Source organism: Gallus gallus, chromosome 23, assembly GCF_016699485.2.
Source record: "Gallus gallus isolate bGalGal1 chromosome 23, bGalGal1.mat.broiler.GRCg7b, whole genome shotgun sequence".
Classification (NCBI taxonomy): domain Eukaryota; kingdom Metazoa; phylum Chordata; class Aves; order Galliformes; family Phasianidae; genus Gallus; species Gallus gallus.
Genome location: NC_052554.1, coordinates 5,978,317 through 6,004,438, shown reverse-complemented (window position 1 = coordinate 6,004,438; position 26,122 = coordinate 5,978,317). Strand labels below are relative to the sequence as shown.

Here is a 26,122-nt window from a genome sequence, read left to right as displayed (position 1 = left end):
AAAGCAGGAATTAAAAAAGGGACAGGAGTGTGCAAAGAATTTCAAGATTTCATTGCAGTGTTTTTTGTTGACTTTTGCTGTCAATGTTATTTTTCTCGTTTTAAAGCAGTATGTAGTAAACTTACTGTAGACCTTGTCCATTGTTAGAACTATATTTTCTGCACTGGTGAACTGACACAGAAATGCATGATTACAAAATGTTTGCCAAGCTCTTTGTAATGATAGTATTTGCCTAGAGCAAACAAGGCAGTAAGGCATAATGATGGTATTTGCATGTGAGTGTCTGGCAGGTTTCAGGGTGTGTGTATAAAGGATTCAGTAGTGCTTGCATGGTGACAGAGGGTGGCAATATTATTTATCGTTGCCCAAACATGTGATTACATGCCACAGATATGTAATTATGTGCACTACTTTCATTGTACTAAAAGTCACAGAGATCCTGGTAAGTCAAGAAGTCTGTAAGACACAAGGAGAAAGGAGACATTGTGTTACATGGTTTTAACAGAAACTGTCCCAGAGCAAAGTTCTATTATTCCCAACTACACAAATAACAGATGAATCTCAGGATACAGAATATCAGAATGCATTGGTTCTTTGTGCCTGTGAGATGAGGGAAATATATAAGGACACACATAGAAGGATTGTCTTATATCTGAGTGTTGCAGAAGATGCAGTGCCAGGATTGAGTCTTGGAAAAACTACTGAATTTATTATATCTGCTTTGTTTTATACAGACACATAAAATAAACTTCGTCAAAGGAAAAGGTCTGGTTGAACTGATAATCCAGAACTTCTGTGATGATGATAAAGGAGTGTACACAGCCCAGCTGCAGGACGGAAAAGCTAAAAATCAATTCACCCTTGTTCTTCTAGATGAAAGTAAGCAAAAATTCAGGACCAAATACAGACTGTCATGCTGAGTGGAAATTCTCCTAGGCATGTAAGGACCCCAAGGACTTCTGACAGTTACAGTGACACACTGAGAATGTGGAGAACAAATTTTAGCACACACAAACTCATAGAATAATAGAATGATTAATGTTGACAGAGACCTCTAAGATCATCTAGTCCAACCGTACAATTTTCACCCATATTGCCCACTAAGTCCATGAATCATGTAAGAAATAATCTGAATTCCTCTTCTCTTCAAAATAGATTGAAGATTCTGATATTATAAATAAGGTCTCTGATAATAAAAAAGATCTGCTGAAGGAAAATATCCAATGGAATCTTTAGTTGCTGTTTCCAAATGTTTCACATATCATCTTGCTGTGTCTAACAATCCATATCTTGGCAGTAAACTGAACAATGAGAATTATGATTTGTACATATTTATCTCAGCACAGGATCAGGTTGAAAATTCAGAGTATTTAACAGCTGATTAATTGCATCAAACTGAATGTAGTAAAGAGACCAGTGTCGATTTTACTGGAAGATGAGTCCAAGCAACATGGAAAGACTAACATAAATCACACCGGGTGAAACAAGCAGGGTGTATGTGCTACTTCAGAGAGGCTCTTTAACTATTTAAAAATAGAAAGCAAGAAGTTTAGCTCTCAGATACTTCCCCATACAATGTCTATCACCATTTTCAGTTCCCGTGAACAGTTTGACCATTTCAAGTGACCTTCCAAAGCTTCCATGTTCTGTGAACAGAAGTTACCCATACAAATGTCACTTTACTGGACCCTCTAAAAGCAGTGGGGAGAATAAAGTGCCTTTATAGAGCGATTTGGCACATGGTAACTTCAGAATACACAATGAGTTTGACTTGTGAACTGTAAGTGATAATTTTTCTTTATTGATGATTAAGTACAAACAGTTGTTCAAAACTGAGATAAATTTTATGCTTTCTGCCCTATTTTGTGCTTCTTACTTTTAAAACATTTTATTTTCAGGGTTTCCAGCCTGTGTTTTTGCATGGGCAAACTCCTGTTTCATTTCGTAAATGCATAATGCTCAAGTCTTCAAAGACACTTCTATTTTCATGACAGTAATATTACATACTGTTTATCCAGTATAATCAAAAATGGTGGTACGAACCCATTTAAGGTTCTCAGTGGGGCATTAGAAATGCCTTATAAACATGTGTCACAGCTTTTATGAGAATGTTTTCTATAAGCGGGATCTCTACAGCGTTATATGAAGAAACTGTGTGGTTTTGTGTGGTTTTTTTGACTTTGATTACTGCTCCTACAGGCTTTGATACAGTTGCAAAGGAAGCTGATGCAAAACAGAGAGAATGGAAGAAAAAGCAGGGTAAGATAAGCAGAAGGTTAATGACTTACCAGAACTGTGCCAAAAGGATGGCAAAACTGGAGCAAAGGCATTTCATCAAATGCTCTAAATGCTTGTATCATCTTCACTAAGTGTATTATTTATGTTGATTAATTCACTGACATTTTAAGATCTGATTCTTCAGTGAACAAGATCACTACCTTGTAATGCCTTAGGACATTTGTAATGCCTTAGAACATTACAGAGCCAGCAATAACTGTGTGATGTAAACTGTGTGTCTGGTGCACATCAGGTGCATGACTGCCCCTTCCAGTCAGCACTGCTAGGGCTCACCATGAGATGGAGGCATCCCAGTAGATCATTCTTGAGCTGTGGAGTCACACAGCAAGATATTTATTTTCTTTTATAGGTCCATATTTTGTAGAGAATTTGAAATGGAAGGTTACTGAGAACTGTGAAGTGCTCATTACCTGCAAGGTATGTACATCAATGCAATGCAACTGCACAGCCTGAATTTCTTTAGCCTGACATTTTAGGTGTGCAATTTAAGGTCTGGGAATGAACAATGCTCATTCAAATGGTTATTTTCAGACCAATGAAGGGTAAGAGAGAGTAGAACTTGAGCAGACTTTATAACAAAAAGGAAAGCTTACAGTATTCTACAGCAATCCTGTAGAACTGCTGTGACGCTTCACATTAGAACATCTCTGCATTTACAAAATAAAATGCTTTTGGGACCCCAACTTCTAAACCTTGACTTTAAACAGGCAACAAATCTGAGAAAGGACACCAACTTCCAGTGGTTCTTCAATAAGAAAGCCCGAACAGATGGTATGTTTGACCCACAGACTGGGATAGGAACTCTTCATATTGAAAAGGTGAAAAACAGAAAAGCAATTTGGTGGCTTTGGTGACCACACTAACTTGCAAAAAATAATCACTGACCTCATGCTTAACAGTCTGTATGTGTTTTGGGCGGTGCCAACTAAATGAAAGAAGAATTAACGTTATCGCTTGATGAATTAGAAATGAGATGCTTTTAACAGGGGCTGAAAAGGAAAGTGTGAGCTCTTCAGGTTTTCTGATCATGACAGGTTGCCTGTTCTGGAGACAAACTGGAAGAAGAAAGAAAACCACATCTCTCTGCCTTTTTTGTGTCCTGTTTCAGTGGCATGTGACAATTCTGTTGTGGGTTTTAATTTATTTATTTATTCATTTTTAGTTTAACATTATATATTTACATACATATTTGCCAGATAACCAAAGCAGATGAAGGTCAATACAAAGCAGTTGTTTCAGATGACCGAGGAGAGGACTACACCCAACTTGATCTCATAAAAGGAAGTAGGAGAACTTAGTTTTTATATACATATATGTGTACATGGTGATCATTTTAAAAATCAAAAGTATTTCAAGTCAGACTAGAGTTATAAAATGCACTGTTTAAAAAAAATCTCTTATTCTCCAAAAGTTATACAAAGTCCAGTGAATAGAATATGTCTTCAGAGTGCTTTGTATACAATCCCTACTCTTTTTATCTGTCCATGCCAGAATTCATTTGATAATCCACAAATTCTTAGCCCTGGAAGTTCAGCCAGTCCAAACCACCCAGAAAACAAAATTCTGTTTCCTCTCTGCAACTCCATCAGTGGATCAAAATTCACAGCTGAACCACAACCACAGAATATCAGTTAAAGACAACACAAAGCACAGAAGAAATGCCATGTTATTTCAGCTTCCTGCCTTAATTACACACTGAATGCTAATGAAGACAGGAACATCTAAATGTAGTAAGAAATGACCAGCATCTAAAAATAAATGAATCAATGGCAAAAAATCCATATCGAGTAAGCTTTGCAGCAGAAAAAGACAATGAATAGCTGATATGTTATACACATAAGAAAATTAAGTTGGGAGATCGGATGTGTTTTGCTTAATATTGTATCTATAGATACTTAGATGTCATTATATCTTTGCAGCCTTTGAAGACCTTCTCAAGGAGCTGTGCAGGATCAGTGGTATGTCTTTTCCTCCTCAGTAATAACAGCAGGGGAAGGGGGTGGGGTGCCAGGATCAGAGCAAACAGCACAGGAGCTGCCCCTGGATCTAGAGGTCAGTGTGTACCATCTCAAGTACAATACTGCTCTTTTAATATTACTTCGGCATTAGAAGCACCTTTACACTGCCAAGAAGGGTGGTCAGTAAATGAGTCCAGGGACACAAAACCCTCTGCACTTGCAAATTATTTCTGTGACCTGTATGTGCCAGCAGCCTCCTCCTTGTCACATCATTCGCTATGTGAATTTGGGCAAGTTGTACTATTTCTGTCTGTGAGATGTGTATGATAGGTCTCCAGAAGAGATGACATTTTTCTGCTCTCTGCTGGCTAAAGGAGGAGCCTTTCAGAGGCAGAATACTATCCAACGTTCAACCAGTCACATTCTCCAGAGAGAAATGTCGATAGGTTGCCTGGGATTTTCTTTGTATAAGGTATAAAATTGCACAGATGTTTTTGGATTCCCTCTTCAATTCCAGTCTTCTGATTATACCATCAGCTCTTTCTGCTACACCTCTGAAAATTCAGCCTACTGATGAAGGCATCAAAATCTACACTGATGTCAAGTACTACACAGACTACATGAAAACAACCTGGTTTCACAAGTGAGTCCCTAAAGGCACTAGGAAGACTTCTGAGGGTACTGTTGCTTGTAATTGTTTATCACAAAAACTGGGTATCCCAGGCCTCAGACCACAGTTTTTTAAGGCAATGGGAGATTTGTCAGAGTCAGAGCTGAAAACCACGATTCTCTCTGAATCCTGAAACTATCCTGAAACTGGGGATTCCAAAATGAACAATCATATTATAAATTTTCTGGCGGTGTTGAGATACAAATAACTGGTCATCTTTACTGGAATAATAACCCTGGTTACAAACAGAAAAGGAAGCCATTATTTTCTCGTTTCAAGCTCTTTATTTCTACTATTTTTATGCTTCCATAAACCACCATATTGCCCCACTCTGAACAACACAGCTCCCAAACATTACAAGACTCTTTCCAAACGTGACTCTTTCCAAATTCATTTAGTCTCATAACATCTTGGTAAAATAGAGAAAAACCGTTTTATTATGCACATCCTACAGACATACAGGAGGCCAGTTTTAATGATGTTCAAGGACTAAATGCATATCAGAGAATCATAGAATCATTAGAGTTGGAAAAGATTTCTAAGATAATTCAGTCCAACTGTCCATCTACTGGATGGACAACACTGCCCGCTGACCGTGTCCTTAAGTACTACATCTACTCCTAAACACCTCCAGGGACGGTGACTCCACCACTTCCCTAGGCAGTCTGTGCCAATGTTATACGATGTCTAACTCTTATTTAATCTCCCAAATAAGAACTATGAGGTATTTTCTAGAACCTGTAGAGCTTTAGCAAACTACCTAAAGATGGCCAGTGAGATATTCAAGTGCCTGAATACGTAACACTTCACAAAATGATGACCAAGGTTCTGACTCCCACTCTGTTGTCCTAATGGGTTGAGATCTAACAGAAAGTTAGCACTCCAATTTAGACAGGTCTGCTAAATTGTACTGAAATTAAATAATCTGTTTATTTAGGGAGAAGCGACTGGAAATTCGTGACAAACTGAAAGCTGGGAGCACAATGAATCAGATCTGGCTTCACATACTGAACCCAACAGATACAGACAAAGGAAAATACATTCTGGAGTTATTTGATGGGAATGACTCTCACAAGTTGTCAACCGACTTGTCTGGGCAAGGTAAGCCAAATCAACAACTGCTTCACTGGAATTAGGTCTCCCTGAGCTGCTTTCCAAGATTCCTTCAAATCTCTGGCAGCAATTCTTCCCTTTCATTTGAGCTGGGGCTATGGTTCTGTGACAGCATGCTACTAGAGTGGGTTAAGGACAGTCAAGTGCCCAACAAAGCCAAAGGAAGACAAAAGGAGAAGGGATCAGTGGAAAAGACTGAAGCCTTTAGGGAGCACTGCTGAGTATCAGGCACTCCTCAGGAGGGACATGGGAGGACAGCTGCTCCCAGGATGTATCTGGGTCCTGGAGGCTGACAGAGCATATAGGGGACATCCTGGAAAGAACATGGCTTCAAGTTTATAGAGACTTTTCCAAACGGTTCAAAGGATTTTTTCCTCCTGAGGGAAGGAAGTACAAGGCTCCACTTACTTCAGTAGTTTATAAATAGATTCAGTTTTTCTTATGGCAAATAAGAGTTAATAACACATAGCTTTGTGCACAAATACCTATGATTCCAACATTGATGTATTATATTAAACCTACTATGTCAGAAGAAATAAACAGCAATGTTCCCTAAAACTATTTCATTCCTTGCAGTCTTTGAAGATGCCCTGGCTGAGCACAGAAGGCTAAAGTAAGTTCCTGCCTAACTATTTTCACAGCCAAACTGATCTATTTTGAGCGTCATATTCGGTACAATACCTAATAGATAAAACCATTATAATTTTGTCTTTGTCTCTTCACTTTCAGAGAAGCAGCAATAGCAGAAAAGTGTAAGTAAATGAATTTCTTCTGCCAAACAAAACCAAGTGGGACACTGATAAGTAAAACTAAGAGGTCATATTTGCTCATTCCCAGGTCGCGCCAGAGTTGTTCAAGGTCTGCCAGATGTAGCTACCATCATGGAGGATAAGGTAATGTTGGGTAACCACTGGGATAACTGGGCCTTGCACAGATTTAGGGGAACGACTGCTGGGGAGAACATTCTTGGTTTTAAATGCTCACTGTCATTTCTGGCATTTTATTACCAAGGATGTGAAAGTGACTCAAAGTCACTATTGTAAGAATTTTCTAGTTCCACAGAAACTGCAAGAAACATTAATAACATTAAATTGAGGACCGCTATTTCCATGGATCCGTAATTAGACAGCAAGTTCAGTGTAACTGCAAAGTAACAAGAATAATCTTAAATAACACACACCTTTCAGGAATTGTCACACTCATTTTAAGAAACATAGAGCTAAGATAAAAGTATATGTGTTATTTGATGAATACTATGAAGTTAATCTGTTCTAATCTGTTTAGAACAAAGAGATTATGGATAAGCAACTCCTGTGGATTTTTACTGATCTTGATTTTTAATTATTAACATCATCACATCATCTGAATTTCCTTGCTCATTTGTGTCTTCATAATCTATCTCTACTATTTGTTTTACAATAGACCCTGTGTTTAACTTGCTGTATCTCTGGAGATCCTTACCCAGAAATCACTTGGTTCAAAAATGAGAAAACTATCATCTTTAAAGATCGTTACAGAATGGATGTGAAGGGGACAGTTATCACAATTACTATAGAGAAAGTCTGCAATGAAGACACAGGAAAATACAGCATCTATGTAAAGAACAAATATGGCTCCGAAACAGGGCAGGTTACTGTCAGTGTCTATAAGCGTGGAGAGATACCCATCGGAGTAGAAGAAAAGGAAGTCCCAAGTGAGACCATAACAAGAAAGCCTAAATGATCGAGTCAACTGTATCTCAGTGAATTTAAAAGGAATTTAAATCCTTTAGATTCATTTGAATGTCTCCACCCTAAAACTTAGGCTCATATCTTTATTTTTGTTTCAGTAATATTGTAGTATCTCTACTTCTTGGTTGCTAAAAAACAATTCTCATTTGTAAGTGTATGTGTGCACATGCACTCACTCGCATGCTCTCTTTACAGAGAAACTGCTTCCCTGTAAAACATGCAGTGTAGGAAATACCAGAGGGTTCACATACATGAGAACCAAGCTATTAGTATAGGGGGTTTTTGTATTAAATCCTTGTGTGTTACTGATTATCTTGTAGCTGAGAAATGCTTACATCTATGTTATTAAACTTACAAACTGACACCTTAGCACTGTTGTCAAGTACATCCATTTTGAAATTAGTCAGAAGTTTCCTAAGTATCACGTGGATTGAGGCTGCAAGTGTTGGCCTTCATAAACATGAATTGTATGGAAGAAAACAAGGCAGCGACATTCCCAAGGCTTGGAGCTTTGCAAAGCAACGCGGTCAGCTTCCCTCTGGACTGACATGCTGTAATTGTTACACAAGAGGGCAGAGTGAAAGCCCACAGAGGTGGAAGGCACTGTTCACACTGCGCTATGGTAAGGCAGATAATCATGTCCTAGAATAACTCCATTATCAACACCCAGGTTTTACAGCCATGTGGGTGACACCCCACACACACATACAGTGTTATCCATTACCAGGACCTCATCCTTGCTACTCAGGCAACAAGGCATTATTCTGTGCAAATGAAATTACAAAATTGTGCATCTTGATTTAGAATATATATGTATTCAGAATAAAAAATTAATACAGAAAAGCATTTAGACTGGTATTGCGAAGTAGCTCTGTACACATTATAGAGTGTACGGCATTTCCTTCTTGGTTTCTCAGTGTCAAGTTTAGCTACCCAGAGACAACAGTGCTTTTTAGAGGACAACAAAGCGATTACTAGAAAAGCTTTATCTCAATCTTTGATTTCACAGTATTGTTCAGTTTGGACGTCCGGAGATCCAATTGTGGAAATCCTGCCCAAGCACAGTTAACTACAGCAAGTTGCTAGGACTATTTTACACAAATAATGAGGGTTTTTTTTTAAACCCAGAGACTAGTATGTGTACATGAGGAGTCCTTGAAGAAAATATAAGTTACACTTGCTGGTACATGGACAGCCTGCAGTGATAAAAATTTCCCAAAGTCACAAGAAGCAAGTTAGGTATTGACCTCCTGCTAACTATTCTGGACTGAATGCTGCTAGGAAGAAGAGATCTGTTTATGTACATATGAATAAAGAAATATCATTCTTCCGTCAAACTGGCTCTGTGGTAGGATTCTGAAAACACAAAGAACAAAACAGATGACAGTATGTACAAAAGTATTGTCTTCTTGAAACCATAAGTTTGATTAATCAGAATTAGAGCACAAGTTTTCTCAGCCCAGAGCCTCGTATGCTCCCTGTTAATAAAAACCAGAAGAGAAATGGGCTTAAACATAAACATTTCCTCCACATCAGGCATCTGGCTCTTTTGTCTGATTTTCTTTAAAATTGCATACTAAAACTAACTGTGAATTTGTAAGAAAAAGTTCAGCACTGTTTCTTCTGTTTAAGAAGAAGAATTACTGATTGGTATGGAGTAATAAAAGTTAACTTAGGAAGGTCAGCAACCCCTGGGATATGGACTCCATTTGAATTAAGCAATATAATTGCAAGATACATAATCTAGTGAACGTCTTCCAAAATCAACAATCACTCTTGCACGGACAGCAAGGAATATCACTGTATCTCTGAGTGAGGAATTCTTGGTGCAATTGGTGAGAAGAAAAAATAATGTATTCCATTTACTTATTTGATTTTGGTCTCCAAGTAATGTTTCATATTTAATTTTACTTTAATGTTCCCGCGTACAGTGGCTATTGGAAAAAAAAAACAAAACAACCCTACATTTAATACAGATTTAGATACGCTTTACTGACATCTACTGGATGAAATCATAACTGACTGCTCCACTCCAGCTTGATTTTCTCTGACATCGAGAAATTGGAGTACCACAATTTTGGAAGAAGCATTTGTGGCTTTATTTCCACCATTTAAGTTCCAAGTGCTCATAGCATATACAGTATATACTGTCCTATCATGGGATAGTAATTATCTCACATCTAAACTATTTTATCTGAAGAAATCAAAGAAAACACATTAAAAGTAGTTGTGCACAAAAATAAAACTAATTAACCAATGCAACGCTTTGCAACTATTATGAATAATTCTGAGTATAATAACTGAGTTCAGTGACCCATTAATAAACAGAACATCCCAAAAGAGTTGGTCAAGGTAGGACTCTGTAGAAAGCAGAATGAACGAGAGGTTATGATCATTGAGAGCAAATATAAGATTAATAAGTGTAACTTCACTGTTAATAATTAGCTGATCATCTCACAGTCTGGTCTGGCCTTACCCTTTCCATAAATAGCACCCGAATGACCAGAGAGAGCTCTCACTGTCCTGCTAGCAGCACTGCCCTCACACTGCACCTTATCCTCCATAATGGCATTCAGTGGCACCTGGCAGGTCTATGCTCAAGAGAACTATGAAGAATTTCTGAAAGCTCTTGGTAAGTGTTTAGTCACTTCTAAAATAATCTGCTCGGTTTGCAACACATGCTTTGCAGACATCTTTTATTACAGTATTTCTACGTTGTTTTTTTCTTTTGTTTGTGTGATAAACTACTCCTTATCGGGTAATTCTATTATGTCTGATCTGAAAAAGAAAAGAAACTACGACAAGTCCCTTAGGAAAGAATAAGTACATTTAAAAAAATGACATATTTTGTTTAACACATAATGTTATAAATACATTTAACTATAACCAATTTGTTAATAGCTTACAGATAGTCAATGCTCTTTAGTAGAGAGGGCACTTTCTATAGCACTACTGATTAATGTATGAGACAGCTGATTAGTTATCTATAAAGAATCAACTTGGCGGTTATGATTTCATAGGTACCAACATAAATAAAAATGCACATACCCTCTTGACAACCATGGCAAAACATTCACATTTGAGTTTCTCAAAGCATGTAATAGATATTCAGTAGAATTACAACTCAGTTATAGTTGAAAAGGCTGGTCCTGCAGTATGATGCCTACACCAACCCCTTACTGCTAAAGATGGTACTTTCAAGTCATGCTAAAGACCCATTAATAAAGTACTTTAAGGTCATTATAGTACCAAAACCGATACAGACTAGATGGAATGGAACACTATGTCCATAGAGAAGTGAGGAACCCGAAACAGCTTTTGCCTTCAACCTCAGAGATCATTTTCTGTTATTGGTTTGTACATTTTGCACCTTGATTTGCTATTTCATACAAATACACAAATTCATAATAGAAGTAGTCCTCTTCTGTCTTTCCTCACAGCACTGCCAGAAGACCTTATCAAAATGGCTCGAGATATTAAGCCTATTGTTGAAATACAACAAAAAGGAGATGACTTTGTTGTGACATCAAAAACACCCAGGCAGACTGTGACTAACTCCTTTACACTTGGAAAAGAGGCTGACATTACTACTATGGATGGCAAAAAGCTAAAGGTAATGTATCTCAGAAACAGGTGAAGCTCTCTGTTCACCCTCATACTTCACTTTCTGTGCACCAATGAGATTTGTTTTTACCATTTCCTTTAGCAAAAATAAATAAATAAATACAAATAGAGCACATGCATACATTTTGTCCAACAGAAATGTTTCTTCTAAAACTTACTAAAATACTCCTGCTTCAATCAACAGATGTAATTACAAAGCATCAGTATGACCTGCATTTATTTCCTATCTATGCTGGAGTCACTTCCTATCCATCTCCTACCTGAATTTCAAAATCTCCAATGTTTTGTGTTTTTAATCTGCTTCAACAGTGTACTGTGCACTTGGCAAATGGGAAGCTTGTGTGCAAATCGGAAAAATTCTCACATGAGCAAGAAGTTAAGGGAAATGAAATGGTCGAGGTAAGTGATGGAAAACAATGGTTTATTAAATGCTGAAGGAAAATACGTTCTTTGTTGATCAGCTCTTCGTGCAGGGTCAATACGTTTAAAGAATACTAGCCCCCAGATGACTACATTACTTGCAGAACTCTTAATAGATGCTTAAATCAGCAGATTCAGAATTTTAATATTTCAGACTAATCACAGATAGTGGAAAACACTACCAGTGTCCTGTATTATTCCTGTTATAAAAACTGGGTGCCCTACATGACCCTCTTTTAAACACTGCTCGCACGTTTAATGCATCTTTTTCAACAAATGTTGCTTATTATTATCCTGGGGACAATTCTAAGCACTGACGTGTGAATGGCTTTAGCTGTTGAGCACTGGATAGGAAGACTCCTTATAAATTCCTGTAGAAGAAGTGTCCACATAGGTAAAGACTACTACCAGAAAGACAGCTAATCCATCAAAGTTGTGTGTTTTGTCATGCAGCTTCCTAAGATGAATCTGAGTATCTCAAGCTACTTTTCCAAGCAAAACACTACGCAAAAGAACCCATTACTATTTGGGACAATGTATTTCTATTATGGGAAGTGTATCTTTATACCCCTTAAAACAGAGTGACAAAATGCAGCTGATAATGGCATTTATATTTAGATCATCCCTCTTCAGAACTGGTTCTGTTTAAAAGAAAAGAAAAAAAGAAAGCAAGCAACCCAAAACATTCTTTGGTACAAACATTTTACACATATGTATAGGCAGGCATTGTAATTTCTTTAACTAAACTCTGTAGAATGTTCTTCTGTGATAATCTGGATTTATAAATGAATTACAGAAACTTCTAATGACTTAGCTATTAATAGATACCCTGAAGTCCAAATGAAAAACAAGTTGTGTGTATTTGTCATCTACAGACTATTACTTTTGGTGGAGTTACACTTATCAGAAGAAGCAAGAGAGTTTAAAGACAGATCACCTTCTTTGTGACATCTTTACATACTTAAAATAAAGTACACTTTCCATAAGGTGTGTCCATCTTTGTTATTGTATACAGTACAGAAAATGATGATGATTTCTACAATCCTTATACATAAAATCACTTCCCATTATTATAGGATTCTGTTTTCCCCAAGTACACTTACAGATTCCTTCTATACCCAAAATAACTGAGGTCTCTCTCTCAGACAACCAAAGCTGGACATAGCTGAAAAATGCTGATTTACCATAGTGATCATTGAGAAGGGACAGATGCTGATATAAATGTTTCTGAATTCCTTACCAAGTTAATAAACATATTCAGCATTAGTCCCTTTTCATAGTAAAGTGCTAAGTTCTACTAAAAACTCTTTTCTCTATATGCTATTCAGCAAAAAATGAATAGATACTTGTTTAGCTGATCTGCACTGGACTGTAATGAGAATAGCAGTAACACCCTAAAAGCTGTGAAGGATTTAACAGTCATTACAAAGTGGCCCCTTGAGTCAGCCTACCTGGATCGCTCTGCATTGTCACAGTGTTTGCTCTGCAGGCATTACTGTGCACCCTTTTGCAGACCTTAAATTCCATGTGAGTTAACATAGCTAAATACAGCACAGAAGCCAAGACCCTGATAAGTTCAAGAAGAAGACTTTTAAAGCATCAGGACTGCAGGAGGTCACGTAAGAGTTAGGCACGTTTCTGTTTGCAAATTGTCGTGTAACTGCTGCTAACTACACAGTAACAAATGACAACACAACACAGTTTTCTAACAGCATGCCTGCAGAACAGTGAAGATCTTCAATGATCAAATGCTGTATCAGTGAGTTGCAGGATACAAAATCAGAGACATCGGATTTATTTCTGAATGACTTTAACTAAATCAGACCACTGGACAGAACACTTCTAGAGTGGTTATTAATATATAATATTAATATATAATATTAATATATTGTATATATTAATATATATTAATAGTATTAACGTAAAATACTATTAATATATATTAATATAATATAATATAATATAAAGAACCACAATTTTTTGCTTTTGATTTGACATAAGATAGGGTTGATATTAAAGCAAAATGCATGTATGTGTGTTTGTTTTTAAAATAAGCGTCTCAATTACCTTTAAAGTGAAGGTCTGAGCGGCATTCACTGTCTATTCTCTGCACACTTGAAGATGAGCTCTTCCTGTTTGAACTCCTCATCAAAGTTCAGGCTCAGTATAGGATTGTTAGTATAGGAAGGGGCACTGAGCTCCAGACTGCAGATATATCACATGTAGAAAATGCCAAGTACTAAAAGCACATTAATTCGTACATGGAATATAAAGCAATGCCATTTTAATTTGAAGGCATCAAAAAATTATTAAATTCTTCAGAGTCATCAGGACTTCACATTTCCAGCAACTGTGCCAATCCTGTCAGTCCAACACTGCTCTGCCTCGGGACACCAAGGATGTGGGAAAACCCTCAGCACAGTTCTGCAGGCGAAGTTGCCCAAACTTGATGCCTGTGGCCAGGTTGTGAGCTTTATCTTATTGCCAGGTTATGGCTGGGTCGTGGCAATGATCCCCTTCCATGCAGCCATCTTCTGCAGAGGACTTCAGGAGAATCTTGATGCTGTCGCTATTTGGATCTTGTTCAAACTGCTCATTTGCGATGCTAAAAGCTCTGAAGGGAAATCCGTGCAGCAGGTGTTCCCACCCTTCAACACTCTACAGCCTTCACTGGTTTCACTGCTTTTTGACATGTCTGCAAGAGGAATTTCTCCTGCTTTGCCACAGATGTTTTGTGTCACGCACTTTCACATAACTCTGGTCTCTAACGCTCTCCTGGCTCACGTTCTTGTTCTTTTACAACTCGCATACAAACGCAGCCTGTTAACACGCTGACACACGGAGCCTGTGGCGAGCAGGGAGAAGCAGCGGCTCTTTTCTGTGTCTGTGGATCTGAAAGCCCCTCACCACAGCAGGACGCAACGCAGCCCTCCATGGTGCCTGAGGTAACGAATTCAGCCACAGAACGACAGTTTATTGGCACAACGACCGTTTCACGTCAACAACAGAACTACCTGCTTTATTGTTCTCGTCACACACGCAGCTTAAGGGAAAAAAGTCCGCTCGCCTCGGCTCAGGGAGCCTCAAGGCCGCTCGCCATCGCACGGCCCTCCCCGGCGCCCCCGCCCGCCGCCACTTCAGCAGCGCACGAGAAACGGCGCGCGCGCTTGACCACCTTCTGGCGGGAAAAGCCAGCCCCTCCAGGAGCGGAGGACGGCGCACGCGCGGAGGCTGAAGGCGGGAGGGGTTCCCTCCCGCTCGGGCTGCGAGCGCCTGGTGGTCGCACTCTGCGCATGCGTGAGTGCACGGCGCCGCCGAAGCCGCACGCGCAGTGAGGGCTGCGCGGGTTTTGGCGCCCGTTGCTCCTTTCTGCGCGTAGTCCTCTTCGCGCGGAGCTCTCGCCGGAAGCCCTGCGGGAAGTCTCGCGAGAGGCGGCGGGCGGGCGGGCGGCGGTGGCGCTGCGTGCTGCTCGGAGGGTCGCCTCAGCCTCGGCTCCCGCCGCGCCTGGGCCCTGCCGCTCGCCGCCCCTCGTGCCTCCGCCGCCGCCATGTCGCGCTACCTGCGCCCTCCCAACACCTCACTCTTTGTGCGGAACGTGGCCGACGACACCCGGTGAGTCGGAGTAGGCGCCAGCGCGGCGCAGGGGCTGCGCAGGCTTTCGCGGGCTCGCTAGGCCGTGCGGGGCCGGGCCGCCCACCCCCCTCCTCACAGCTGCTGCCTGCACCCCTTTCCCCGCGGCGCCGCCCTCTCCTCCGCCTCGCGGGGATCGCTTCCCAACGCCGTCCTGAGAACAAAGCTCGGCCGCCCCGCGGAGCGCCGCTACCCGGAGATGCGGGTGGGGGAGGGGGGTTCGCCGGCGACCGCCGGGGTTTGGAGCCTGGAAATAAATCGGCGGTGCTGCCCGAAGGCACAACGGTGCCTTCGTTGAGGATGTCCCCGAAATTCCGCGCGGTTCGTTCCGTTACTGCGGTAATTTCTGCCCGCTCGCGGGAGCGTTCCCGCTGGTTGTTACGGACTGCGGCCTCCGGTGGCGCTCAGTGGGAGGGGAGAGACGGAAAACTGTTTTCTCTGTAATAATTACGTTGTACTGAAACTTAAACGTATGTGCAGGGGCTCAACGGAGAGATTTTCGCAGTGTGCTAAAAAAAAAAACTAAAAAGAATCCGTTGCTCATAGATGTCGGAGTATTTGTATTCTCCGTTCCGTTTCTGTAGCGTAGCAGTTACGTTGTTGGTGACTGTGAGGTTGGTATGGCAGTCGCTGCGGGGTCTGGTTGTGTAAATGGCAAGCCTGAACTCTGAGATGTGCTGCCCGGATGGCTGCACAAAAGGTGTTCAGTAAACAGTGGCGTAGGCATGATTGAATGAATTAGGAACCTTATTACCATAAAGAATATACATACCTTCAAATTAAAAGCGATACTTCTTGCACGGGTTTTCTTTCTTCTTTGCCTGCAGATGGTTTTCTTCTAGAAGTCAAGGAAGAAAGCTCATTTTCAAACTTTTTTTTTTAACTGACAGTGCTTCCTTTTTGGCTTTCAGTGTAAGCTTTCAGTTACATAGCACATTTCTGTTAGAGAAGGTTTCATTGTGAGACCTGCAAGCTGGTTGTTATAGCTGCCTTCTGCTGTCATTGATAATGTACAGTGTAGATATTTTTCCAACAAAGGAGAAAGAGGAATAAGCATCAGTAACTCTTTGATGTAGTTTTGCGTTTATGTGACATGCGTGTTTCCCTATTGTCCTAAAATGACACCAGAAAATACACATAAAGAAGTTCCTCTGTTGAGGAGACAGCACTTATTTCAAGTGTTGTCACAAAACTGTTGAACAGTTTTGTGTTGTGCTCTAAAGCCACATCTTTGGAACAGCTGACCTAATGGGCATGAATGGTTTCTCTCTCCAGCTTTGTTCTTTGATGTGGCTGTAAGTATTGATTATTCTACAGAAGTCAGTATGAGTGACAAAATTATCGTTGTGCTTTTCCTTTGGATGTTATCATTCATGTTTACACTTTGTAAAATCAATGTTAATATGATAATAATTGTTAGATTCCTTTTTTCCACTTTCTGCCCACCTTTGCATTGAATTGGCTTGTCTTCTCGTCTGTTTACACTTATGTTGCTAAGTTGTACAGAACACTGGTTTCAAAATACCGAGGTTATCCTAAGCATTCTGAACCTTGGTGGTGTTCTTGGGAAGCCTGATGCATTGCTTTAGCAATGAACAGCTCATATGCTTCCCCCCAAATTATTTTGCTACATGCATCTTCTTCCATCCAAAAAGATGAGTGATTGTTGATAGATACATATATATTGTATATATTATATATAAGTGTATATATATATTTTAAATACCTTAAATAGTGAGAAAACATGTAAGATATTTGTGATGTTCTAGGTCTGAAGACTTGCGCCGTGAGTTTGGTCGTTATGGGCCTATAGTTGATGTATACGTTCCACTTGACTTCTACACTCGTCGTCCCAGAGGATTTGCTTATGTTCAATATCCTTTCTTCAGATGGCTGATTAGTGAGGGGTGTTGAAGTTTGAAATTCAAGTTTGTGTAAGAGGTAACATATCTAAATGAAAAAGTAGTTTACTTTTGTGTTGTATCTGATAAGTGTTTTATATGTCTTGTTATTTTTTAACATTAACTTTCTTTGCCTTTTTTGCAAAACTTGAAAGTCCAGTAATATATAAGCTTTCTTATGTCACTAAAATTGGTATTATGTGATTGAAATGAAAATTTATCACTGACTCAAAATTGTCTACCAGATTTCTATTATAACTGGTACGTAAGTAAACTTGCGCTTAGCAAACTGTGGCTAGTTTTTATTGTTAATTTAACAAATGGGAACTGGAATCACTTGATCAAAAGCAGATTGTATAAAAAATGAGGTGAACTTTCTTTAATACTGTCCCCTAATTTACTGTCCTCTGTTGTTGCCTCAGAATGTAAAGCTGTACAGTAATGGCGACCCAAAGAGAAAGCATGAAAGAACCTTTAGAGTAGAGTTCAACAATTGAGGCAAGTAGACAAGCCAAAGACCTCTTAAGGATCAGGCTTGAAGAGAAGGGACAGTTTGGGAAAAGAAAAAATAAAGAAAAGCTGGAAGAAGGACAAGCCATAATGGGAGACAAAGCTTCGCTTTATCTACAAAAGGGGGAAAAGGTTGTTTTTCAAAGTAAAAGATAAAGCCATCTGTCATTTTTGGCCAAGCATCTCATGACAAGTCCTTCTGACAAGCCCTTAAAGATTTAAAGGTCAAGATGAAGTTGAATGGTGGCCAAGCTTAAAGGAGTCATACCTGATGTATCCTACAGAATAACAGTTTTTCTTCTGTTTGTCATGTGAGCAGTAATTTGATGAATGATGCTGGTTTAGTCCATTGGCAAAACCTGTTACATTGTGAGTGATGTCATAACTGTGGTCTGGAACGAAAGTGCATTCATTCTTGGTAATGGAGATACTTATACCTACCACTTGATAGTTTGTTTTCTGCATAGATGCTGCTGCTGCTGCTGAACTGAGTTACTATGAGAAGAAAGGCACCTGGCTCTTTGCCCCATAGCTGGAATGTGTGTGAGTTAAAGTAGCAATCAATCACAGATAAAAATTAGTAATTATTCTGTTCCTGAACATTGGTAGTGCAGTGGTTTTAGTGTATGCCTTTATCTCAGGCTGTTGAAGATCTGTATAGATGTTCTTGGCATTACATTATTTAAACTTAAAACAATCAGTGGATAAAAAGGAAAGCTTCATCCCAATTCTAAAACTAATAAACAAATACTGATTTCTATTGTCTGTGTGCCTAGCAACTTGAGAACTAAGATTTCTTTTCAGTAAAGTCAATGTAGTGCAGAGAGTTGAATCACCATTAGCAAATAATGCATTTTTGAGAAGGATACAGTTTTCTTCCTTACGAGTGGAAGAAGAAAAATGTTAGGGTATTGCATAGCAGTTGCTTGCTGATTGGTAAGTTCATGGCTGTATTGCTAGTTTTTGATTTGATTATAGGAAGTCTCAGATAGTTGGTGGTTAATTAAAAAAAAAAAAAAAAAGTTGCAGTACATGCTAGTGTGAGCAAAACGTCCAGAAATAATTGCCTGTAAAACTAGAAAATAACTGATTTCTTTTCAATACCAAATCTGTAAACGACTCTCATTCTCAAGTACCTTAACACTCCCCACATTTGAAGATGTCCGCGATGCAGAAGATGCTCTCCATAATTTGGACCGAAAGTGGATTTGTGGTCGGCAAATAGAAATCCAGTTTGCACAGGGTGATCGGAAGAGTAAGTGCCTCCCTGGGTGTTCCATCAGAGTATGACTTTAGCCATAACGTTTAGCGTTAGATGACATTGCATGTGTTATTAATTGTTGTGATACATTATTACTGACATATAAATAGTACGTGGTTGTGGTTTTTTTCCTTTTATCAAAGGATGGTTTGGATTGAAGACATTAATGTATTTTGGCTAATTAAAAACAGCTAGCTAAGTGTAACAGTCACCACAATCTAATTCTTGCTACTAGCTGAATGTACTTAAGAACTCTGTGCAGCTGTCCAGCTTTTTTTTTTCAGGAACACTTTCAAAAATTTTACCTGTCAAAATGAGTAACCAAATGTTAATGCATAGCAATGTTTATATTGTGCTGAAGCGTGTACTTGATTCTCTGTTGACATTTCCCAGTGCAGTCCAGTTTCCAGGATTGAGGTAACATCTTCATTTTCGTTTGGTTTCAGGAAAATTAATTTCAAGGCATCTCATTTCAACTTGGAAAATAAGTCTTGTTTTAAGTAACTTAAGGATTTTCTATCTGTTACTCATGAATGTATTCTCAATATATAGGTAGACACTGATATCATATATTAAAGAAAAGATGCTTTCAAGGAGTATACAACCTGCCTACCTATTGGAATAGGACAGAATAATAATATTGATGTGCAGCGTGTTAATAAAAGTGCCTTAAAGATTTTTCAGCTAAAACTATCAAAGTAGCCCTTGAAATGTACACATTTAACTTCTACTGATCTCGATGGAAATGATATGCACTGCACAACAAGCATCTGTCCTGTATCTAAACGTTGGGATTAAGTTTCTGAACGAAAAAATTAATCTACTTTAGCGTTGTCAATAGGAGCAGTTAAATCATGAAAATTTTAGCTGCTAGTACAGGTAGTGCTCTGTACAGCATGATACATTTAAAAATACATGGACTGTGGCCTCTGTGTTTGAATGAAAATGGGATTTAATACAAAAGAAAGATAGCTGCGCTTTTTTTGTTAAAACAAAAGACTTCTAATTTCATTCATTCTATGTAATGTTTTTAATATTAAAGTTACAGTGTGAATTTGCATTGTTATATATGGGAGGGGGATACTTGTTGAATCAAACTTCTCTGTGTGGCATCATCAATTGCAGCTTCTGTATAAGTTGACTTAATTATTAAGACTATGGATCAAGTTTAATGCGTGGTACTGTGTTTAATTAATTTACTGTTAGCTGCTGTTTCTTAGGTAAATTCAGGAATGCTGGGACGTCTTGCTCATGGGTTTAATTTTTCAGGCAGCCTGTCACTGTTTCGAGGTGGCCTGAAATCGCATTACAGAAGCAATTCTGTGTGTCTGGCTCTGTGAAGCATTCCAGTCTAGTTACTGTTTGTGCTGGTTTTTTTCTGTCTTCCTTTGTGTTGTTTTGGTGGTGTGGGGTTGTTTTTTGGATTTGTTTGCTTTCTTTCTAGATTAGTATTACTCGCAAGGTAACAATGCTCCTGTCCAGCATTTAAAGCAGCAAAATTCAAGTGGCTTACTGCTGTCCCTCTCCTGTCTATTTTTTCCTGTCCTTTTCATAAGCATCTTTGCTAGAATCACTAAGAGGTTTTCTTCTAAATGTCAAATACATGGGTAGCAGCAGTGCTGTCACTAAAAGGGAAGTAGGGTACTTTTTAAAAAACTTTAAATGTTAAACGTTGTTTGTTTTTTTTTTTCCCAGCACCAAATCAAATGAAAGCCAAGGAGGGGAGGAATCTATACAGTTCTTCTCGTTACGATGACTATGACAGATACAGGCGATCTAGAAGTCGGAGTTATGAAAGGAGACGATCTAGAAGTCGCTCTTTTGATTACAGCTATAGAAGATCATATAGTCCCAGAAAGTAAGTGTAGCATGTGTTTGACTTCAACAACACAGCAGTCTCTTGGAGCAAAAACACCACACTGGCTATTTAATTGTTACAAATTTTGAATTTTCTTTTTTTGTAATATCTTGTGGAAGTTATGTACTTGCATGCTGCATCATATGAGACACTGGATGAAATGATTTTGTGGTTCATCGAAGAATAACTAAAAAGCAAATGCATGTTTAAAAAAAATTATTAATCACTTGTATACATACATAGGTATTTGTCACCGTTTACTTTTTCTGATGTACCTTTCTAGCAGTAGACCTACTGGAAGACCTCGTCGTAGCAGGAGCCATTCGGACAATGATAGGTAAAATAATTTTTACACTTTTAACATTGAAAGCTAGATCACTGTATTCCCTAACTGTAGGTTTAAAAAAAAAAAAAGTTTCTCCTGCAAAAAAATTGGTAAACGATTTTTAATGTACTAGATGTCTAAGAATAGTGTTTTTATATTCAAATCTCCTCTCTCCCCTTTATTCTGATAGGTTCAAACACCGCAATCGATCTTTTTCAAGATCTAAGTCCAATTCAAGATCACGATCCAAGTCACAGCCCAAGAAAGAAATGAAGGCTAAATCACGGTCTAGGTCTGCATCTCACACCAAATCTAGAGGCACTTCTAAAACAGATTCTAAAACACACTATAAGTCCAGCTCAAGATATGAAAAGGAGTCGAGAAAAAAAGAACCAGCTAGATCCAAATCACAGTCAAGATCACATTCTAGATCTAGGTCAAAATCCAGATCAAGGTCTTGGACTAGTCCCAAGTCCAGTGGCCACTAATAGTGAATCCATGTTGGTTTTAGGCATGTAAGATTCATTTACACACAGTTCAGTTTACTTAAATTATCAGGAATATGATGTTGCAACAGTGCTAAAAAATCTTTTCTTTGTCAGTTTTCCCTGTAGCAGACATGGTTAAAATTTAAAACAGTGTGGAGCAGCCACTGAAACAGAGGGAGAGAGAGAGAGAATGTCCTCTTGGTTACATGTTATGGGCAGCTACTGAATTGACTGTGGTGTCTCAATGTATATTTTTGTAAAGGTTTGCATTTTTAATGCTTAGATATTGGTGATGACTTGATTGGTCGTAATTTGCAACATTGTCCTGTTGAAAATGTCATGCCCGTAGCAATTGGTACCAGTTTGTACTGAACAGTTAAACCAACTGTTTAACATGTTCTTTAATGCTAAACATCGTGGTAAAATGGAAAACTGGACAGCTGTAGCGCAACACTGACTGCTGTGAAATGCAGGCTGGTAATTTTATGTTTCCGTTGTTCAAAGGCAGGTTTCTGTATTCTCCATGCCCAATGACAAGTAGGTTGGTAAATGGAGCTCTGTGGAGAGCGATTTTTGAAATTTCTCTGCTATCTGGAGAGATGGTGCTACCGCTGCATAGACTGCATGGGGAGACAGTTGGGCTTGGAAGCTCAGTCAGAGATTGTGCATTGCTGTGACTTGTCAGGAACGAGGCTTCACTGCTCTTGACCTGGTTTCTAATACTAAATGGGGGGTGGGGGGGGAACACCTTGAAATGAAAAATTAAATTCAGATTCCAGAAAATGACAGAGCAACTAAATATTAGGTTGTGTGTACATTTTACACAGTTTTTGTATCTATTCTAAATTTTAGTGAGCAGTTAACCATGAAATTGCTTAGTTTTCCTGCTGTTAGATACAAGTAGATTGTTTCGAGTTGTGTGTGTACAGTATATAAGAACTCAACTTTTATGCCAATGACTCCTGTGGTTAGTTGGTGTATTCATAGGTATAAAACTGTAGCCATCTCTCTTGAGTAAAAAAGACTTGCTTTTATACATCAAAAAGTATTTAGTCAAGCAAGTCTGAATCACTTCCTCCTCAGAATGGATAGTGGTTAGGTTACAAAATTTCATTTTACTTAAGAACAAATGTTTAAAGTTGGATATGAACAAGAGCTGCATCTCTAGCTATTTAGTTTTACTAATACAGTACGTTTAGTAAATTGAATGTGAAAAATAATAAAACCAGTGTGTAATCTTAACAGTATTTCTCTAGAAGAAGGCAAGATATTTTGTTATGAAAATGGCTTTTGGCATTGTTTTTTTTTCTCTTTATCTTAAAAGCCAGCATCAAACACCCGTTGTTCTGTACTGTCTGTGTAGCGGTGTATGAAGACACAGATTTCAAAAAGGTCATTTTTAGAGAAATGTTTTAGGGTTTTAGTGTGTTCAGCAGGGCCTTTCGAGAAATACAGATGGCTTTTAAATGTTAGTAGCGGAACGTGCTTAGGGGATTGCTTCTAGGAACCTTAGTACGTTTGGTAGTATTTCTAACTTTTTTCTTTACTGTTTGCAGTTAATGTTCATGTTCTGCTATGCAATCATTTATATGCACGTTCCTTTAGTTTTGTAGACTTTACTGGGTGTATAGTTTAAAAACAGTATAAAGTCTATTTAAAACTGTAGCAGTAGTGTGCAGCTCTAGCAGAGGAAAGTTGTGGGATTAAACTTTGTATTTCCTTTCTTATAGAGGCTTCTAAAAAGGTATTTTTATATGTTCTTTTTAACAGATATTGTGTACTACCTTTAAAACATCAATGTTTTGATCAAAATAACTAAAGACCCAGCTTATTTTCTGCTTGCTGTAAATTTAGCAAACATGCTGTAATAAAAAAAAAATGAAGGAAATACTGATCCACTGGAATTATTGTAGCTTTAGAATTTGACTCCAAAGCATGGCTAGGAATAGAGCTATGCATCCCTTATGGAGTAAAATCCTTACTATAGTATTTCAGTAAAGTCAGGAATTTATCATTTGTTGCCTGAATAAATATCATTTTCTATTTTTAAAGGGGTACTAGATGAAATAAGAATGATAAGCATATGTTTTAGTCTAATATATTGACATTTCTTTTCAGTTAACTTTTCATTATTACTGGATAGACTCCCCTGTGGTTTTAATTCAGATATTAGTCAGGTTATGAACTACTGAAAATCAGTGACTGAAGATTCACATATAAGCAAATTTCTCGCAATGGCTCATTGTTTTACACTTGTCATATTAAAAGTGCCAGCAGTGGTTCTCTAGCAACTTTGATAGAATTCAAGCTGCCTCCTGGCGCCTGTGGAATATACAACTAGTCCTTTGTCAGCCACTGAATAAAAACTATTCTGAGAATCACTTGAATGCTTAGGAAGCGTTAAGAGTGGGCTTACCAGTCACTGAGCTGTGAATATTGTAGTTGTGCATAGAAATGGCTTGCAACAGCAGAAAACCCACACTACTTAAGCTTCTACAAATGAATATGCTCTTCAGAACTAAAATTCTGCTGAAGTGGTTCACTGTTCTCTTGGGAGTGTGTGGTTATGTTTTAATCAGCAACCTGCAGAGGATTGCTGTACCTAAAGTTCACATTAGCCCAGCCAGAACTACAACTACAGCTACAACTACAGAGAGGAAGGAGAAAGTCTTTCTAGTCCAGGCTGTTTCTAATTTGTGTTGAAAGAGTAATAGTGACATACCTTAATTACTGTGTCAGCATGTCCTTATATTGTGTGCCTCAACATTTGTATATAGCACAGTTTAATTTTTTTGTTTTGAAAATCCAATTCATTGCAAGTATAATGTAGTATCTGACAGTTCTGATGGTTCTTTCTTTCTCTCCCAGAGGTAGGACTAAACTTTGACTTGACTTGTGTATATGAACAAGCCAGAAAAGCCGAACACAAACCCACGATGTTTCAAGAGTGCATGAATAAAGATGTTGTCCTAGTTCTTGCTCCCATGGAAAAATTGTGAAGAAGCTGTTCTGTGGGCCTTTCAGTTGGGGACGAGTTAGCAGGATGTGGCCAAAAGAGCAGGGAATGTTTACGCATTCACGCAAGTCACGCCACAGCCCATCTAGATAACATCTCCCTTCCTTGATGCAGGCATCCTATTCCTGCTCTTTAAAAAAAAAAAAAAAAAAAAAAGTAGCCTGTCTTGTGCAAGCTACCTGCAGGTTATGCACAGCTGGAATGCAAGAACATGCGGGCTACAAAAGATCATGTATAAGCATCTTTCTTTTGGAGTCTCAAGAATGGTGGGAATTATGTTTTTCTGTGGTAAACTAGATTTTGTCATTCCTGCAAAAATTTGTAGAATTGAAGTACTATGTAAAATTCTGCTGAAAGTAATGGCTGTGCTCTAAAATATTTGCAGAATATTGATTTATCTCAGCAGTAATAGAAGGCTCTATTGGAACTTCTTTTTCACTAAAAGTCCATGCACCCGACTGATAATTAAAAATCTTAAATTTAGTGGTTAAGTAGCTGGGTGTTTAAACTAGGGACTATGACAGACTGGTCTCTGAAAGCTAAATGTTATCCTTTCTATGTCTTTTAAATATGTTTAAATGTGCAGTATAATGGCTTTATTCAAAGTGGAAATTTTCAATTTAAATGTTATTTTGAACTCTGCTCTTGGGAAGAGCTTTTTTCTTTTTTCCTTAATGTTTAGTCTGGGGTAACAGCTTGGAATATATCCAGAGGCCAACGGGGTTGATACATGCTGCAGCACTGCTATGATTTTTGGCAGGAATACTGCAGATAATGGTTTGAAGTACAAAGGAAAAAAATTACACATTTTTAGGACATAATCACCCATTAATATTTGCTGGTTTTCTCCATTTATCTTGTAACATGCTTAAAAAGTCTGTAGTCCATTGCTATAATAATTGTCTAGAGATGCTCTTACTGATGAGACTATAATAGGAAGGGAAAACTATGTACCCTGTAGTGTGTTTGATCAAAAGATGCTAATGTTTTATTCATACACATCCTTTTTTCTTGAGTTTTGTGTTCCATCTGTGCAAATAACCCTGTGAATTGGGAATAAAATGTACAAGTTTTGACTATAACTTGAGAGCACCTTCTGACTTAATTAATACAGCTGTAGTCTTGCAGATTGGTCACCAAGCACTGAAATAATCAAGGATGGTTCCCCTCTAGCTCAGAGAACTTGAGCCAGTCACTTATGAGAGGTAGCAGAAAGCATGAGTGCAGCTCTACTCAGCTAAACCTGAGCTGCATCTGTTCAGCCTAGGTTGTCTTGCTTGCGAGCTAAGCTTTATGGAGCAGAGCCTGGTGGCCGTTTAA

The 26,122-nt window shown here is 38.6% G+C and overlaps 4 protein-coding genes across 12 annotated transcripts in view; 3 read left to right on the top strand and 1 right to left on the bottom strand.

Annotated features, from left to right (window-relative positions):
- The window catches only part of MYOM3 (myomesin 3), a 28,496-nt gene extending 17,268 nt beyond the window's left edge, over positions 1-11,228 (top strand). For both annotated transcript variants that reach the window (XM_025143143.3, XM_046903608.1), the window contains 13 exons: positions 735-879; positions 2,200-2,259; positions 2,648-2,715; positions 3,006-3,116; positions 3,495-3,582; positions 4,218-4,256; positions 4,794-4,899; positions 5,864-6,027; positions 6,616-6,652; positions 6,769-6,791; positions 6,877-6,932; positions 7,462-10,401; positions 11,187-11,228. In XM_025143143.3, the coding sequence (XP_024998911.2) occupies positions 735-879; positions 2,200-2,259; positions 2,648-2,715; positions 3,006-3,116; positions 3,495-3,582; positions 4,218-4,256; positions 4,794-4,899; positions 5,864-6,027; positions 6,616-6,652; positions 6,769-6,791; positions 6,877-6,932; positions 7,462-7,761 (1,197 nt within the window). In that variant the 3' untranslated portion in view covers positions 7,762-10,401; positions 11,187-11,228. The remainder of the gene's footprint in view (positions 1-734; positions 880-2,199; positions 2,260-2,647; positions 2,716-3,005; positions 3,117-3,494; positions 3,583-4,217; positions 4,257-4,793; positions 4,900-5,863; positions 6,028-6,615; positions 6,653-6,768; positions 6,792-6,876; positions 6,933-7,461; positions 10,402-11,186) is intronic.
- Positions 1-15,095, bottom strand: part of GRHL3 (grainyhead like transcription factor 3) — a 119,102-nt gene extending 104,007 nt beyond the window's left edge. For all 3 annotated transcript variants that reach the window (XM_046903613.1, XM_004947905.5, XM_004947906.5), the window contains exon 1: positions 13,881-15,095. The gene's annotated coding sequence lies outside the window, so the exon portion shown is untranslated. The remainder of the gene's footprint in view (positions 1-13,880) is intronic.
- On the top strand, positions 10,284-12,798 carry LBFABP (liver basic fatty acid binding protein). Its single transcript, NM_204634.2, has 4 exons — positions 10,284-10,401; positions 11,210-11,382; positions 11,703-11,792; positions 12,689-12,798. The coding sequence occupies exons 1-4, from the start codon at positions 10,335-10,337 to the stop codon at positions 12,737-12,739; spliced, it is 381 nt and encodes a 126-aa protein (NP_989965.1). The 5' UTR covers positions 10,284-10,334; the 3' UTR covers positions 12,740-12,798.
- Positions 15,096-15,253: 158 nt separating the features above from the next.
- Positions 15,254-25,884, top strand: SRSF10 (serine/arginine-rich splicing factor 10). 6 transcript variants are annotated; one of them, XM_015297677.4, is made up of 7 exons: positions 15,254-15,425; positions 17,213-17,317; positions 19,006-19,109; positions 20,811-20,973; positions 21,257-21,310; positions 21,489-21,590; positions 24,655-25,884. In XM_015297677.4, exons 1-7 carry the CDS (start codon positions 15,361-15,363, stop codon positions 24,671-24,673), a joined length of 612 nt encoding a protein of 203 aa, XP_015153163.1. In that variant the 5' UTR covers positions 15,254-15,360; the 3' UTR covers positions 24,674-25,884. The 6 variants fall into 6 exon arrangements, with proteins under 6 accessions (XP_015153163.1, XP_015153165.1, XP_015153164.1 ...); XM_015297679.4 differs by lacking the exon at positions 21,489-21,590 and having other exon boundaries at positions 21,260-21,310; XM_015297678.4 differs by lacking the exon at positions 21,489-21,590.
- The last annotated feature ends 238 nt before the right edge of the window (positions 25,885-26,122 follow it).